General features: G+C 41.6%; 1 protein-coding gene across 1 annotated transcript in view; it reads right to left on the bottom strand.

Annotated features, from left to right (window-relative positions):
• LOC308512138 (uncharacterized protein CXorf58) overlaps positions 1–15,633 on the bottom strand; it is a 40,644-nt gene that overhangs the window by 11,983 nt on the left and 13,028 nt on the right. Inside the window, exon 6 of the mRNA XM_081081966.1 lies at positions 9,621–9,752. Coding sequence (XP_080938092.1) covers positions 9,621–9,752 — 132 coding nt within the window. The remainder of the gene's footprint in view (positions 1–9,620; positions 9,753–15,633) is intronic.

Here is a 15,633-nt window from a genome sequence, read left to right as displayed (position 1 = left end):
AAAACAGCCTGGTACTGGCACAAGAACAGGTATATAGTTCAATGGAACAGAACAGAGACCCCAGAAATTGACCCAAGCCATTATGCGCAATTAATATGGAGGCAAGAGCATAAATGGAGTAAGACAGTCTCTTCAATAAATGGTGTTGGGCCCTAGCTTCTTTTGCTCAGTGGACAAAGCGCCGGCCTGTGGACTGAAGGGTTCAGGGTTCAATTCCGGTCAAGGGCATGTACCTCGGTTGCAGGCTCCTCTCCAGCCCAGGCACTGATCGGGATTTATGCAGGAGGCAACCAAACCATGTGTTTCTCTCACATCAATATTTCTCTCTATCTCCCCTCTCTCTTCCACTCTCTAAAAATCAGTGGGGGAAAAAATAAAATAAATGATTCTGGGAAAACTGGACAAATACATGCAAATAAATGAAACTAGACCACCAACTTACACCATACACAAGAATAAACTCCAAACAGATAAAATACTTAAATGTAAGTCGTGAAACCATCCAAATCCTAGAAGAAACCATAGGTAGCAAAATTGCAGATATCTCTCATAGCAGTATGTTTACGGATACATCTAGGGCAAACTAAGGAGAAAATAAACAAATGGGACCACATCAAAATAAAAACCTTCTGCACAGCAAAAGGAACCATCAACAAAATGAAAAGGGAACCCACTGTATGGGAGAACATATCTGGCAGTGATACATATGATAAACAGTTAATATCCAAAACATATATATAAGGAACTCATGTAACTTAACAAAATCCAATTTAAAATGGGCAAAAAATAGAGGATAAAGACTAAAATCCAGGAAACCAAGATAGCGACATAGGTAAACACCGGAAATTGCTGCCTCGCACAACCACTTCAAAAATACAACTAAAAGACAAAACAGACATCATCCAGAACCACAGGAAGGCTGGCTGAGTGGAAACTCTACAACTAGAAGGAAAGAGAAAAGCACACTGAGACTCAGAGGAGGTGCGGTGTGGAAGTAAAGTGCAGAGATACGGAGGCGCACGTGGAAATGGCTGGCAACAGGATGTGGCTGTCTTTTTCAATCGGGAGGGAGACACAAGCTCCCAACTGCTCTGAACACCAGTTGCGGGCGAGTCTCTGGGGACCCAGATTCATACGGGGAGAAACTGGACTGTCTGGCATCGGGCAGAACTCGAGGGTGGAGAGGTGCTTGCAGCGATTACCTCGGAACAGTGAGACCTGGGGACTCTTAGGGTAGGACTGAGGATCAGCCATAGCTGTTTGCTCCACCCTGTTGACTCCCTGAGAGCCCACCCCATCCAAGCTGTGAGCAGAGGCCTTTGCATATGAATGCCCTGGCCCTTTGCAATCTAAAATTACCTAACTAACTACAGCTGGGTCAGAGAGACCCAGAACATTCAAAAGAAGGCCCAAGGCCCCACAGCAGCTTGCATTGCTTCACAGGTGGGCCTCATCTGGGCACCTCCAAACTCCAAACTCCAAACAAAGAAGAGGAATCTGCAGATCTCTCCATAGCTCCTGCTGGGTAGCCTCAGGCAGAGGCTAAATTAGTACCTCCTTAGAGATCCAAGAGCCAGTATACCCAGTGGTCAGAATGGACCATCCAGATTACAACTCCTCAGATCCATAAGGGACACACTCAGGGGGCAGACTCGGGGTGCACCAAAGCCCCACTGAAGCAAGTCTTGCCCCATAAGGGTGTCTCCAGCACAGAAGTTCTCCCACCATAACCACAGCTGATTCTCATAGCCAACTGGCCTGGAGGTCAATTCCTCCCAGTGATACCAACTACAATCAAGGCTTAACTACAACAAGACTGTGCACAAAGGGGTGTACCAAGAGTGTCCACCTCAGGTAATTGGGGAGGCTGAGCCACTGGGCCCTATAGGACACCTAGCACAGAAAGCCACTCTACCAACACAGGGAAGCAGCCAAAATGCGGAGACAAAGGAACAGGTCACAAATGACAGAAATTGAGGAAAGCAAACTACTGGATATAGAGTTCAAAACCAAGGTTATAAGGTTTTTCAAGAATTTTCTAGAAACCGCCGATAAATTTAGTGAGACCCTTGAGGATATGAAAAAGGACCAACTAGAAATTAAGCATACACTGACTGAAATAAAAAATATTATACAGAGACCCAATAGCAGACTAGAGGATCCCAAGAATCAAGTCAAAGATTTGAAATACGAAGAAGCAAAATACACCCAACCAGAAAAACAAAAAGAAAAAGAATCCAAAAATATCAAGACAGTGTAAGGAGCCTCTGGGACAACTTCAAGCATACCAACATCTGAATTATGAGGGTGCCAGAAGAAGAGAAACAGCAAGATATTGAAAACCTATTTGAAGAAATAATGACAGAAAACTTCCCCTACCTGGTCAAAGAAATAGACTTACAAGTCCAGGAAGCGCAGAGAACCCCAAACAAAAGGAATCCAAAGAGGACCACACCAAGACACATCATAATTAAAATGCCAAGAGCAAAAGACAAAGAGAGAATCTTAAAAGCAGCAAGAGAGAAAAAGTTAGTTACCTACAAGGGAGTACCCATACGACTGTCAGCTGATTTCTCAACAGAAACCATGCAGGCCAGAAGGGAGTGGCAAGAAATATTCAAAGTGATAAATACCAAGAACCTACAACCAAGATTACTTTATCCAGCAAAGCTATCATTCAGAATTGAAGGTCAGATAAAGGGCTTCACAGATAAGGAAAAGGTAAAGGAGTTCATCACCACCAAACCAGTATTATATGAAATGCTGAAAGGTATCCTTTAAGAAGAGGAAGAAGAACAAAAAGGTAAAGATACAAATTATGAACAACAAATACACATCTATCAACAAGTGAATCTAAAAATCAAGTGAATAAATAATTTGATGAACAGAATAAACTGGTGAATATAATAGAATCAGGGGCATAGAAAGGGAGTGGACTGATAATTCTCAGGGGAGAAGGGGTGTGAGGGGTGTGGGAAGAGACTGGACAAAAATCATACACCTATGGATGAGGGTAGTGGGGGGGGTAAGGGCAGAGGGTGGGGTGGGAACCGGGTGGAGGGGAGCTATGGGGGGAAAAAGAGGAACAACTGTAATCTGAACAATAAAGATTTAATTAAAAAAAATAAAATGGGCAAAAAATAGACACTTCTCCAAAGTGAACATACAGATGGCCAAGAGACAAAAAGTGCTCAAAGTCACTGATCAACAGAGTGATGCAAATTAAAATGACAATGAGGTACCACCTCAGACCTGTCAAAATGACTACCATCAGCAAATCAACAAATGACTAGTGCTGGTGAGGATGTGGAGAAAAGCAAACCCTAGTTCATGCTAGTGGGAATGCAGACTGGTGCAGCCATTATGGAAAACAGTATGGAGTTTCCTCAAAAAACTAAAAATGATTCTAACTGGTTTGGCACAGTAGATAGATCGTTGGCCTGTGACTGAAGGGTCTTGGGTTTGATTCTGGTCAAGGGCACGCACCTTGGTTGTAGGCTCTGGTCGGGGCCCTGGCAGGAAGCAACCAATCAATGTGTCTCACATCAATGTTTCTCTTTCTCTGTCGCTCCTCCTCCCTTCCACTCTCTCTAAAAATCAATGGAAAAATATCTTTGGGTGAGGATTAATGAAAAATAGAATTTTAAAAAATTAAATATGGAACTGCCATTTGACCCAGTGATCCCACTTCTAGGAATATTTCCTAAGAAACCCGAAACACCAATCAGAAAGAATATGCACCCCTATGTTCATAGCAGCACAATTTACAATAGCTAAGATCTGGAAACAGCCCAAGTGCCCATCAGATGAGTGGATAAAAAAGCTGTGGTACATTTACACCATGTTATACTATGCAGCAGTAAAACAGAGGGACCTCTTACCCTTTAAGACAGCATGGAGGGACCTGGAGAGTATTATGCTAAGCGAAATAAGCCAGTCAGAGAAAGACAAGTATCACATGATCTCACTCATATGTGGAATCTAATGAACAAAATAAAATGATGAACAAAATAGATCCAGAGACATAGAAACATGGAACAGATTATTGAATTTCAGAGGGTAGGTGGGGGTAGGGGGAAGTATGGGCTGGAAAAAAATCAACCAAAGCACTTGTATGCATATATGCATAAGCCATGGACACAGACAAAAGGGTGGTGAAGGCCTGGGGTGGGGGGTGGGGATGGGCTAGAAGGAGTCAAGGTGGGGAGGAAGGGGACCTATGCAATATTTTCAACAATAAAGATTTAATTTAAAAAATATAATACATCTAAATTAAACTCAGGATGAGCCTAACATTTGATAATAGCTATGTGATCTGTATACCTGGTAGTGCTCCTTCATGACATGCTTGGGTTGAGATGACATTTGCATAAAGCTTTTTAGAAATAATGAGTTCGTATTTGGTGCTAAGTGGCAAATTTCACTATTTCATTTTAAGTATTTATAGAAATCCCACTTTTCTTTTTAAAATATAAAATTAGGAATTTTAAAAGTACAAATATATATAATCAGTTCAACCTTATAAATGCTCATTTAAGAGACAGGAATAGGGAAGGAGGATCTATGATGCTAGGAAATGGACTAACAGCAAGACAGTTAAGGTATATACACACACAAACACTCACAAACACTCTCACACATACAGGCCACTCTCCCTTTGTATTATTTAGGCATGCATGAGTTTTAATTAGCACTATTTAGTTGAATAAGCCCAGTCCTCCAACACGATTCAAATTTCAGTTACCACAGTATAATTGAATAATTGCATAAAGTACAAACTCTGCTGCTAGCCCTTCAGTCCATAGATCACTGCATAAATAACAGATGTGTATGGTGATTATGACAAATCATGTCACTTCTTTCAAAGTGTGTCAATGATTGGTCACTGTGGGTCTGTTATTTAATTCACACACAGACAGCAAAGTAAATAGTTGTGTTGCCTCTTTGTCCCCTAGTAACAACAAAAAAATCAAAAGAGGGAATAGGCCAAAAAAGTAACAAAAAGTGATAATGCTGTAAGTGAAACTCAAATCCCATGTAAATGGACTTTTAGAAGAAATAGGTGACCGTGGGGATGTTGATGCAGCCATCATTCAAGAGACTGCACACAGGCAGCTAGAGGAACCTGGCGAAAGTGAACTTATCAACATAAGTGAGGAAAGAGGCTGTAACAAAAGGGATGAAGCTGTCCCAGAGGAAGTGACCCTGACAAAAAAAGACACTTCACAGTAAAGGAACCCTGAGATATACACAACATTTAAAGTCCAAAGGATAAGCCCTAGCCAGGTAGCTCAGTTGCAAACACTAAGGTTGTGAACTCAATCCCAGGTTAGGGCACACACAAGAAGCAACCAAAGAATGCATACATAAGTGGACCGACAAATCGATATTCATTCTCATTCTCTCTCTCTCTCTCTCTCTCTCTCTCTCTCTCTCTCTCTCTCTCTCTCTCACCAATTAAAAAAAATGAATGTCCAAAGGATAAAATGTTGGTGGGTAATCCAAACTTAAAAGAAGTATGACAATTTACCAAGGCATAGAGAAGATGCATTGTAAGTTGCATAAGAACAAGAAGGCAAGCCCTTTAAACTACTCTAGATAAACTGTTTTTTAGTAGCTTTATTGAGATTCACATCCCATACAATTCATTTATTTGTTTATTTTTAAATATATATATTTTTACTGATTTCAGAGAGGAAGGGAGAGGGAGAGAGAGAGATAAAAACATCAAAGATGAGAGAGAATCATTGATCAGCTGCCTTCTACATGCCCCCTACTGGGATCAAGCCTGCAACCCAGGCATGTGCCCTTGACCAGTCCACAGGCTGACGCACTATCCACTGAGCCAAACCAGCTAGAGCCAATTCACCTATTTAAGGTGTATAAGTCAGTGGTTTTCAATAGTTTAATAATTTTTTTTACAAAGAAATAAAACACTTTACAATGAAATAAAACACTATACTGGTACAGTGAGGACTGCCTGTATATTTTATTTCCCGAGAGTGGAGTAGTAAAATGGGTAAACATCTCAGCACTGTCAATAATCTGCTCTGCACTTATTAGCTATGTGACCTTGGGCCAGTTTTTAAAAAATCTCATTAAACTTAATTTTTTCTCATCTGTTAAAGGGTCACATAATTTATGAACGTGAAGATTAAAGGATATAATAGGCATATAAATAGCTGAAGTCTGTGCTGTGTCCATAAAGGGCTCAATAAATATCAGGAATCACCATCTCTCTCTCTTCCAATATGTCAATCTGGGGACTTTTTTCTATGACACCAGTCCTTGGCATAGCCACAGTCTGAAAGTATGAGACCCATGTCCTTAGCAAAGATAGTTGGCACCCCCAAGCTCTAGTTATTTCCTGGTCCAATGCCTAATCTTCTAGGTTAAGGCTGTGAAAGTAAGAAAACAGAACTGGGAGTCTCTAAGGCACTATATTAATTTCAAGTTTCACATTGAAGCAACTGAGTAAATAGTTAAGGCCATGTGTTATTATTATGAGCTAGAATTTTGAGATCCCTTAGTCTTTAGAATGTGTGAAACAGGGTAATAATAATACCTATCTCTTAGGGTTGTTATGAGAATAAAAGGAGTTGGTATTACAGTTATGTGCTGCATAATGATGTTTTGGTCAATGACAGACCACATAGATGATGGTGGTCCCATAAGATTATAATGAAGCTGAAAAATTCCCTTCACCTAGGGACATCATAATGTACTACTCACATGTTTGTGGTGGCGCTGCTGTAAACAAACCTACTGTACAAAAAACGTACAGCACATACAATTATAGTAGCAAGCTATACCATCTAGACTTGCATAAGTGCAATCTATGATGTTCACACAATGCTAAAATCCCTAATGATGCATTTCTCAGAATGTATCCCTATCGTTAAGTGGTGCATGACTGTACATCGGCATTTGCTATTATTATTATTTAGGTATCTAGTGTAAGTTCCCTGATTCAGCACTGCTGTCCTATTAGCTACACAAACCAGAAGACTAGGAGCCATATTAAGGAAGGCTAGGACACCTTTCTTTAATTTACCATCCTGTCACCAAGGCTAACTGCTTTTTTTTAAAAAAAATAGATTTTTTTATTGATTTCAGAGAGGAAGGGAGAGGGAGCAATAGAAACATCAATGATGACAGAGAATCTTTGATTGGCTGCCTCCTGCACGCCCTCACAGAATTGAACCCAGAACCCTTCAGTCCTCAGGCTCACTCTCTATCCACTGAGCCAAACCAGCTAGGGCAAGGCCCACTGCTTTTATTCCCTAACTAGAGGCCTGGTGCACGAAATTTGTGCACTGGGGAGGGGGGGGGATCCCTTCAGCTTGGCTTGTTCCCTCTTGCAGTCTGGGACCCCTTGGGGGATGTCCATGTGCCTGCTCGCTGCTCCTTACCGCTCAGCTTGCTGCTCCTTAGTGCTGCAGCAAGGTGAGAGAGGCTCCTGCCACCGCCGCAGCGCTTGCCAGCCGTGAGCCTGGTTTCTGGCTGAGCGGCGCTCCCCCTGTGGGAGCACACTGACCACCAGGGGGCAGCTCCAGCATTAAGCATCTGCCCCCTGGTAGTCAGTGCACATTATAGTGTCCAGTTGTTCTGGTCTTTCAGCTGTAACAGTCGCTTAGGCTTTTATTATATAGATTATCTCTTGCATCTCCAGCCTCACTGCCCTAAACCAATATACCACCATCTCTCCTAAAATACTGCAGAAACCTCCAAACTAGAAGGCTGTTACTGTACTCTATTCTATACTCTACATTGCAGCCACATGGATCTCCTCGCTCATTGGATTCATCACCTCATTTCTTGAAACACTGTACCAGCTTCTCATTGTACACAGAATCAAGAAATACCTCCTCCAAATTAAAAAAAAAAAAAAAAAGAAAAGAAAAAAATGAGAGAAAAAAACAAACACCTTACTATGGTTGAAAGCCCTGTATGATGATCTTAGCGGCCCTCCAGCCTGACTACATACCACCACACTCTGCTCTCTCTCCCCCAGTCCCACAGACCTGCTTCCAGGCCCCGCAGCTCCTCCTGCCACAGAGCCTTTGCCTTGGGTATGCCACCTGCTCAGCCCCAGACTGAAGCTGTGACACATTGTTGATTGCCTACCCGTCAACCACTTCCCACTTCTCCCTTGCTCCTGGAGCCCTGATTTTTTTTTTTTTTCGGGTATGGTCCAGCAATATACTCTGGGAAGGAGAGCCCCAGCACATAAACCAATCAGTGATTGGTTTAGGGGGGAACATGCGATCTGGTTCTGACCAATGGGGCCTGAGGGGGTCTGTTGGGGTCTTCTGGGAAAGAGTTTTCTTTCTGAGATAAAAAGACTCATGAAGTCTCCTTCTCCCCACTTCTGATTGTAGTTGAGAATGTGATAGTTAAGCCAAGAGAACTGTAGAGAAGCTGACTCGGAACTCTAATGTTCTTGAGCTGCCACATTAGCTAGTCCAGGACCCTCCTATCTGGGAACTTCTTGCATGAGACAAATGTCCTTTCCGTCTAAGTCTCTTGTGGCTGGAAATATTCTGTTACTTGTAGTAGAAAGCATCCCAACAATAAAAGAATCCTTCCTTATTAGGTCAAATCCCCATGCACTCTCTTCGCACCATGTATTTATTTTTGATTTTTAATTGAGATAACATTTATATAAAATTCACCATTTTAACCATTTTATAGTGTACGCGTCAGTGGTTTTTAGTAAATTCACACCATATATCACCACTATCTAATTCCAAAACATTTCCACCACACCAAAGAGAAACCCCACATTCCTTAGGTATCACTCCTCAGACACAAAAAGCCATACATTATATGACTGTATTAGTATGAAATATCCAGAATAGGCAAATTCAGAGAGACAGAAGGTAAATCAGTGGTTGATTAGGGCTGTAGTGATAGAGGAATCAGGAGTGACTGCTTAATGGATGTGAGGTTTCCTTTTGGGGTGCCAAAAGGTTCTGGTACTAGATGGTGGTGAAGTTTGCACAACACTGTGAACGTACTTAATGCCACTGAATTGTTTACTTTAAAAATGGAACATTTTAGCCGAAACCAGTTTGGCTCAGTGGATAGAGCGTCAGCCTGTGGACTGAAGGGTCCCAGGTTCGATTCCGGTCAAGGGCATGTACCTGGGTTGCGGGCACATCCCCAGCAGGAGATGTGCAGGAGGCAGCTGATCGATGTTTCTCTCTTATCGATGTTTCTAACTCTCTATTCCTCTCTGTAAAAAATCAATAAAATATATTAAAAAAAATAAAAATGGAACATTTTGTATTGTGTGTGTTTTTAAATAATATTTTTATTGATTTATTTTAGAGAGAAGGAAGGGAGCAGGAGAGAGAGAAACATCGATGGGAGAGTGTAACATCAATTAGCTGCCTCCTGCAAACCCCCTACCAGGGATTGAGCCCGCAACCCCGGCATGTGTCCTGACCAGGAGTTGAGCCAGCATGGGATGATGCCCAACCTACTGAGCTACATCAGGCAAGGCTACATTGTGTGTATTTTACCATGAAAAAAAAAAGTATGATTCTTGGAAGATAGGGTAAGAACGCTTTTTGTTGTTGTTGTTTGGTTTCAATATCTAAATCTAAATTCCTTACTGTCACGTAATCTTGCACGGTGATAATATCTATTTCATCAGTTATTTTGAACTTCTGGAAAAGATATTCATCTTCTAAAATTAGTTCAAGAAACTTCTTCCTCCCCATAATTTTGTAAGCATCATATGACGCCTATAAAAAGAACAGAGCACAGACTTTTAAAATAGTATAATAGCAATAATAATCAGCACATACTTTATGTATTTTTCTGACAAATACATAAAATATTGTTCTTTTCTTCCAACAGCTTGTATTCAATAAAAGGATAGTATTTTTGAAGAAAATTTTATATAGGGATTTTAAAAACTACCTAAAATTTGTTCCTATAACCATATCTACGTAGTTTTAAAATGCAGCTAGAGCCCTAACCGGTTTGGCTCAGTGGATAGAGCGTCAGCCTGCGGACTCAAGGGTTCCAGGTTCGATTCCGGTCAAGGGCATGTACCTTGGTTGTGGGCACATCCCCAGTGGGGAGTGTGCAGGAGGCAGCTGGTCGATGTTTCTCTCTCATCGATGTTTCTAACTCTCTATCCCTCTCCCTTCCTCTCTGTAAAAAATCAATAAAATATATTTTAAAAAAATAATAAAAAAAATAAAATGCAGCTAGAGGAGCTGAGTCTACAGTCCTCAGAGAACCAGTTTTTAATTTTTTTAAAAAAAATTCTCATCTGAGGATATGATTTTAGAGAGAGAAGAACGGAGAGAGAGAAACATTGATGAGACACATCTATTATGTGCACCAACTTGGGATCGAACCCACAACCTAGGTATGTGCCCTGATTGGGAATCAAACCTGCAACCATTTTGGTTTATAGGATGATGCTCCAACCAACTGAGCCACCCGGCCAGGGCAAGGACCAGTTGTTAAAAGATGTCTTTTACCCCTTAAAAAACATTCCTTTTCCTTAAAACAAAACAAAACAAACCTATAACACCATTCATGCTGTCCATGCAGAAAAAATTTATTTGATTATTAAATAGGTTGGCCTAGGAACTGCAAGAAAAGGTATCACTCAGCCAACTATCTTTTCTTTTTTCAAAAATATATTTTATTTATTTTTTACAGAAAGGAAGGGAGAGGGATAGAGAGTCAGAAACATCGATGAGAGAGAAACATCAATCACCCGCCTCCCGTACACCCCCCACTGGGGATGTGCTGGCAACCAAGGTACATGCCCTTGATCGGAATCTAACCTGGGACCCTTCAGTCCGCAGGCTGACACTCCATCCTCTGAGCCAAACCGGATAGGGCATAGACCAACTATCTTTATGTGTTAGTTAATATATAGTCCCCAAATGGCAACATGTACGTTTTCGATTGCTCAGACCTCTTTCTCCTTCAGACTTCATTCTCAGTAGCCAAAGATTGGCAAACAAAGGGTTTTTTACTTTTGCTGCTCAAGGAAAGTACCCGAAAGGGCAAAGACAGAAAAATCATAGAAAATACTGACGCTCAAATCCTGTCTGGCCCTATGGGTACCAAACTCTTCCATGCACATTTCTCCTTGTTCCAAGAGCTATACATAGACTGTGAGTAGAGCTTTAAGTACGCCCCACCCTCTTTCCCACTCCCCATAGTATGCGCTGCTTCTTCTAACACATATTTGTACTATGCATCTGTGCTTCTGGCCACAAAGGATATGCTTATGTGAAGGGAGACTAGCGAAGATGAAGATTTAAATATCTTTGGATTTCAGATCAGTCTCACTTTTCCTTTGTATCTCAGAATGTGACGCTAGTGAAAGTATGGGAACCCTGTGTTATATAATGCTGATGTAAGGCCACAGAGGAGTCACTGAGATAGGGTTGACTCAGAATCTGTTCTTTTTACTTACCACACAATACAACAGCGAGCCTTGATGTATTTTCTATTTCAATTCTCACTTTTGTTATCTAGAATATTCCTGTTTAATTTTTTTTATATTTTATTGATTTTTTACAGAGAGGAAGGGAGAGGGATAGAGAGTTAGAAACATCGATGAGAGAGAAACATCGATCAGCTGCCTCCTGCACATGTCTTACTGGGGATGTGCCCGCAACCAAGGTACATGCCCTTGACCGGAATCGAACCCGGTACCCCTGAGTCCGCAGGCCGATGCTCTATCCACTGAGCCAAACCGGTGCTGGCTCCTGTTTAATTTTTTAAGTTTCTAAGCTTAGGACACAGATACATATGAAAAATAAAAGAAAATACATGGTGGCCCGGCTGGTGTGGCTCAGTGGTTGAGCATCGACCTGTGAACCAGGAGGTCACAGTTCAATTCCCGGTCAGGGTATATGCCTGGGTTGCGGTCTTGATCGTCAGTGTGGGGCATGCAGGAGGCAGCCAATCAATGACTCTGTCTCATCCTTGATGTTTCTGTCTCTCTTTCCTTCTTCCTTCCTCTCTGAAATCAATAAAAACATAATCTATTTTTAAAAAGAAAATAGCCCTAGTTGGTTTGGCTCAGTGGATAGAGCGTCGGCCTGCAGACCGAAGGGTCCCAGGTTCGATTCTGGTCAAGGGCACATGCCTGGGGTGTGGGCTTGATCCCCAGTGGGGGGCGTGCAGGAGGCAGCCAATTAATGATTCTCTCTCATCATTGATGTTTCTCTCTCTCTCCCCTTCTCCCTTCCCCTGGGAAATCAATAAAAAAATATTTTTTTAAAAAAGAAAATACACAGTGAGGCAAAAGTAGGTGTATAGTTGTGAGTATGCAAAACACAGTTTATTTTTGTATTATTATTTATTATTGTATTATTTCCCATATGAACAAATATAAACCTAGTTTTGCCCCACCCTGTATTCAAATGGTTGTAGTTTTATTCCTCAGGCAGTAAATTAAAGGGACAGAAATAGTTTACTAAAAATGTGATGGAGATTTCCTTTGGGCAGATCATTTTGGTTTTCTATTTCATTAGTTTCTTTCTACACTATGCATCTAAACAAAAGGCAGTATTGGCACGTAACTCCATTATGCTTTATTTAAAATATATTTTTATTGATTTTTTTACAGAGAGGAAGGGATAGGGATAGAGAGTTAGAAACATCAATGAGAGAGAAACATCGATCAGCTGCCTCCTGCACACTCCCCACTGGGGATGTGCCCGCAACCAAGGTATATGCCCTTGACTGGAATCAAACCAGGGACCCTTGAGTCCACAGGCCAACGCTCTATCCACTGAGCCAAACCAGTTAGGGCATCCACTATGCTTTCTTGCAATTAATTTTATGAGGGTCCTAATTAACCATTCCCACAGTGACTCTAAAGGTAAAAGCAAATAGATATACACTGAACAGGTCTGAAAAACCACTTAACTTCTGCTTTGAGCATTTCTTTAGATATAATTATATTTTACTTTAGAACAAGTTACTTAAAAAGGCATTTGTTATTTCCTCCCTACTCTACTCCACTCTGCCACCACCACCAATCTCTCCACGCCCTGGTGTCTTTATTTGTACAGGGCCTCAGCTGTGTGCGGCCCATCCCCGTCTCTCGGTCAAAACTCTCTATGCCTGGCAGCACATGGCAGGCCTGCTGCCCACTTGTGACAGGGATTTGAAAAAGTTTGCCCTCCAGTGGCCAAGATGTTCTTTCTCATACCTCTGTCGTGTATGGCCAGATTCAGGAAAATCCTTCATTGAAAGAGATGGGAAAGCAGAGCCCAGCCCCAAAAGGGAAGGGTAAAAACTAGGCAATGCTCTAGCTTGATCCCCAATGGGGGGTGCGCAGGAGGCAGCCGATCAATGATTCTCTCTCATCATTGATGTTTCTATCTCTCTCTGTCTGAAATCAATATATATATATATATATGTATATATATATATACATACATACGTGTGTGTATATATATATAATGTAATTATATACATATTATATATATAATGTAATATATATATATATATATATATATATATATATATTAAAATAACTCATAGCCCTGGCCGGTTTTGCTCAGTGGATAGAGTATTGGCCTTGGACTGAAGGGTCCTGGATTCCATTCCGGTCAAGAGCATGTACCTGGTTCCAGGCTCATTCCACAGCCCTGGTTGGGATGTGTGCGGGAGGCAACCAATTGAGAGACACATCAATGTTTCTCTCTCTCTGTCTCGCCCCCTTCTTTCCACTCTCTCTAAAAATCAACGGGAAAACATCCTCTGGTGAGGATTAATAAAAAAACAACACAAAATAAAACAAAAAACTAGGCAAGGATTCCAGGATAGCCGCCAATCAGACTAAGATTCAAGAGGCAGGTTCCATTCTTAGTGGGTGACTCAAAGGGTCAGAGGGGGGCATCTCTAAATTTGACACCTCCCCTGATACCCCGCATCAATGTGGCCTAGAAGTCCCCCCCTCCCTGTGGCTACTCGCTGGCCTAGATCCATACTTGGGCTATCAAGTTACTGTAACATCTCAAGTCTCTTCCCTGCCTGGCAGGAAATTCTTATTCATGAAGGTGGTAATAACTAGTATCTCTGCATGGGGACAGTTTATTGGTTTGAAACAGTTCAATTAGATACAGGCTCTGAATTAATAAAACCACCATAACGGCCTCAAAATGTGCACAGTACGCAGAGAAGTGTTCAAGTCTCAGTTCTGCCCCAGACAAGCCTAAGTTTCAGCTTCCTCATAGGAAAAAAGGGAATAACATGTTATCAGTGGGTCATATAAGAGAACGTATTTAGTGGGGTTGCTGACTAAGGAGTGGTTAAGCGCATGAACTATGAAGTCAGGCTCACTGTTTTGTTTTTTTTTAATATATATATTTTTTATTTTAGAGAGGAAGGGAGAGGGAGAGAGAGCTAGAAACATCAATGATGAGAGGGAATCATTGACCGGCTGCCTCTTGCACACCCCACACTGGGGATCAAGCCTGCAACCTAGGCATGTGCCCTGACCGGGAATTGAACCGTGACCTTCTGGTTCATAAGTCAATGCTCAACCACTGAGCACACTGGCCGGGCAGGCTCACTGGGTTTTGATGTCAGTTCCTTCACTTTCTAGTTATGAAACCTTAAGTTACTTAGTCTCTTTAAAATGAAGATAACAGAATCTACATTCTAGAGTTTGTGAGAATTAAATAATAATGCACATAAAGTGTTACACATCATACTTGATACTGTTCAATAGGGGTAGCTATTATTAATATTAATGTTTTTCTTTTTACATAAATAAACAATCCTCAAAAAGAATGGGATCTTCAATTTAAAATAGTTACTGAATGTTAATGTTTAAGAGCTGTCAGTTACCCAGAGGGGTTCCAGACCATGGTGGAGGGCACATTTAGGACAGTGCTCATGAAAATATATTGTGCCCAGGGTCACTTGGGCATCTTGTTAAAGGCAGATGCTGATTCAGTGGGTCTTGGGTAGGGCCTGAGAGTATGTGTTTTTTGGTCAATTCTCACCTGAGGATATTTTTTCCATTGATTTTTACAGAGTGGAGGAGAGGTAGAAAGGGGTGAGACGGGGAGAGAGGGAGAGAGGGAGAGAGGGAGAGAGGGAGAGAGGGAAGGAGGGAGAAACATTGATTGATTGCTTCTCACATGTGCCCTGACCAGGGCGTGGGATTGAACCTGCAACCCCGGTACATGCCCTTGACTGGGAATCAAAATCACAACCCTTTGGTGTGTGGGCTGACGCTTTAACCACTGAGCACACTGGCCATGGCTAGGGATTATGCATTTTAAAAAAATATTTTTTATTGATTTTAGAGAGAGAAAGGGAGAGGGATAAAGAGAAACATCGACAAGAGAGAAAACTGTTGGCTGCTTCCTGCACACACCCTCACTGAGGATAGAGCCTGCAACCCGGGCATGTGCCCTAATGGGGAATTGAACCGTGTTGTAGGTCAGCAGGCCACACTTTGAGTAAGTCTCGAGGCTTTAGAATATTCTAAATATAGTTGGTGGACTAACCACAGTGACAACCCTCTGTAAATAAGTATTGCTCTGAAAATAGATCATCGAAGTAGGTAACTGAAATAAGATCTCTTTTTTTCTACACACGACTATACAATTGTTCTCACATCAT

Source organism: Myotis nattereri (genome assembly GCF_964212035.1).
Source record: "Myotis nattereri genome assembly, chromosome: X".
Lineage (NCBI taxonomy): Eukaryota > Metazoa > Chordata > Mammalia > Chiroptera > Vespertilionidae > Myotis > Myotis nattereri.
The sequence above is the reverse complement of the archived record's forward strand: the minus strand, read 5'-3'. Positions and strand labels throughout refer to the sequence as shown.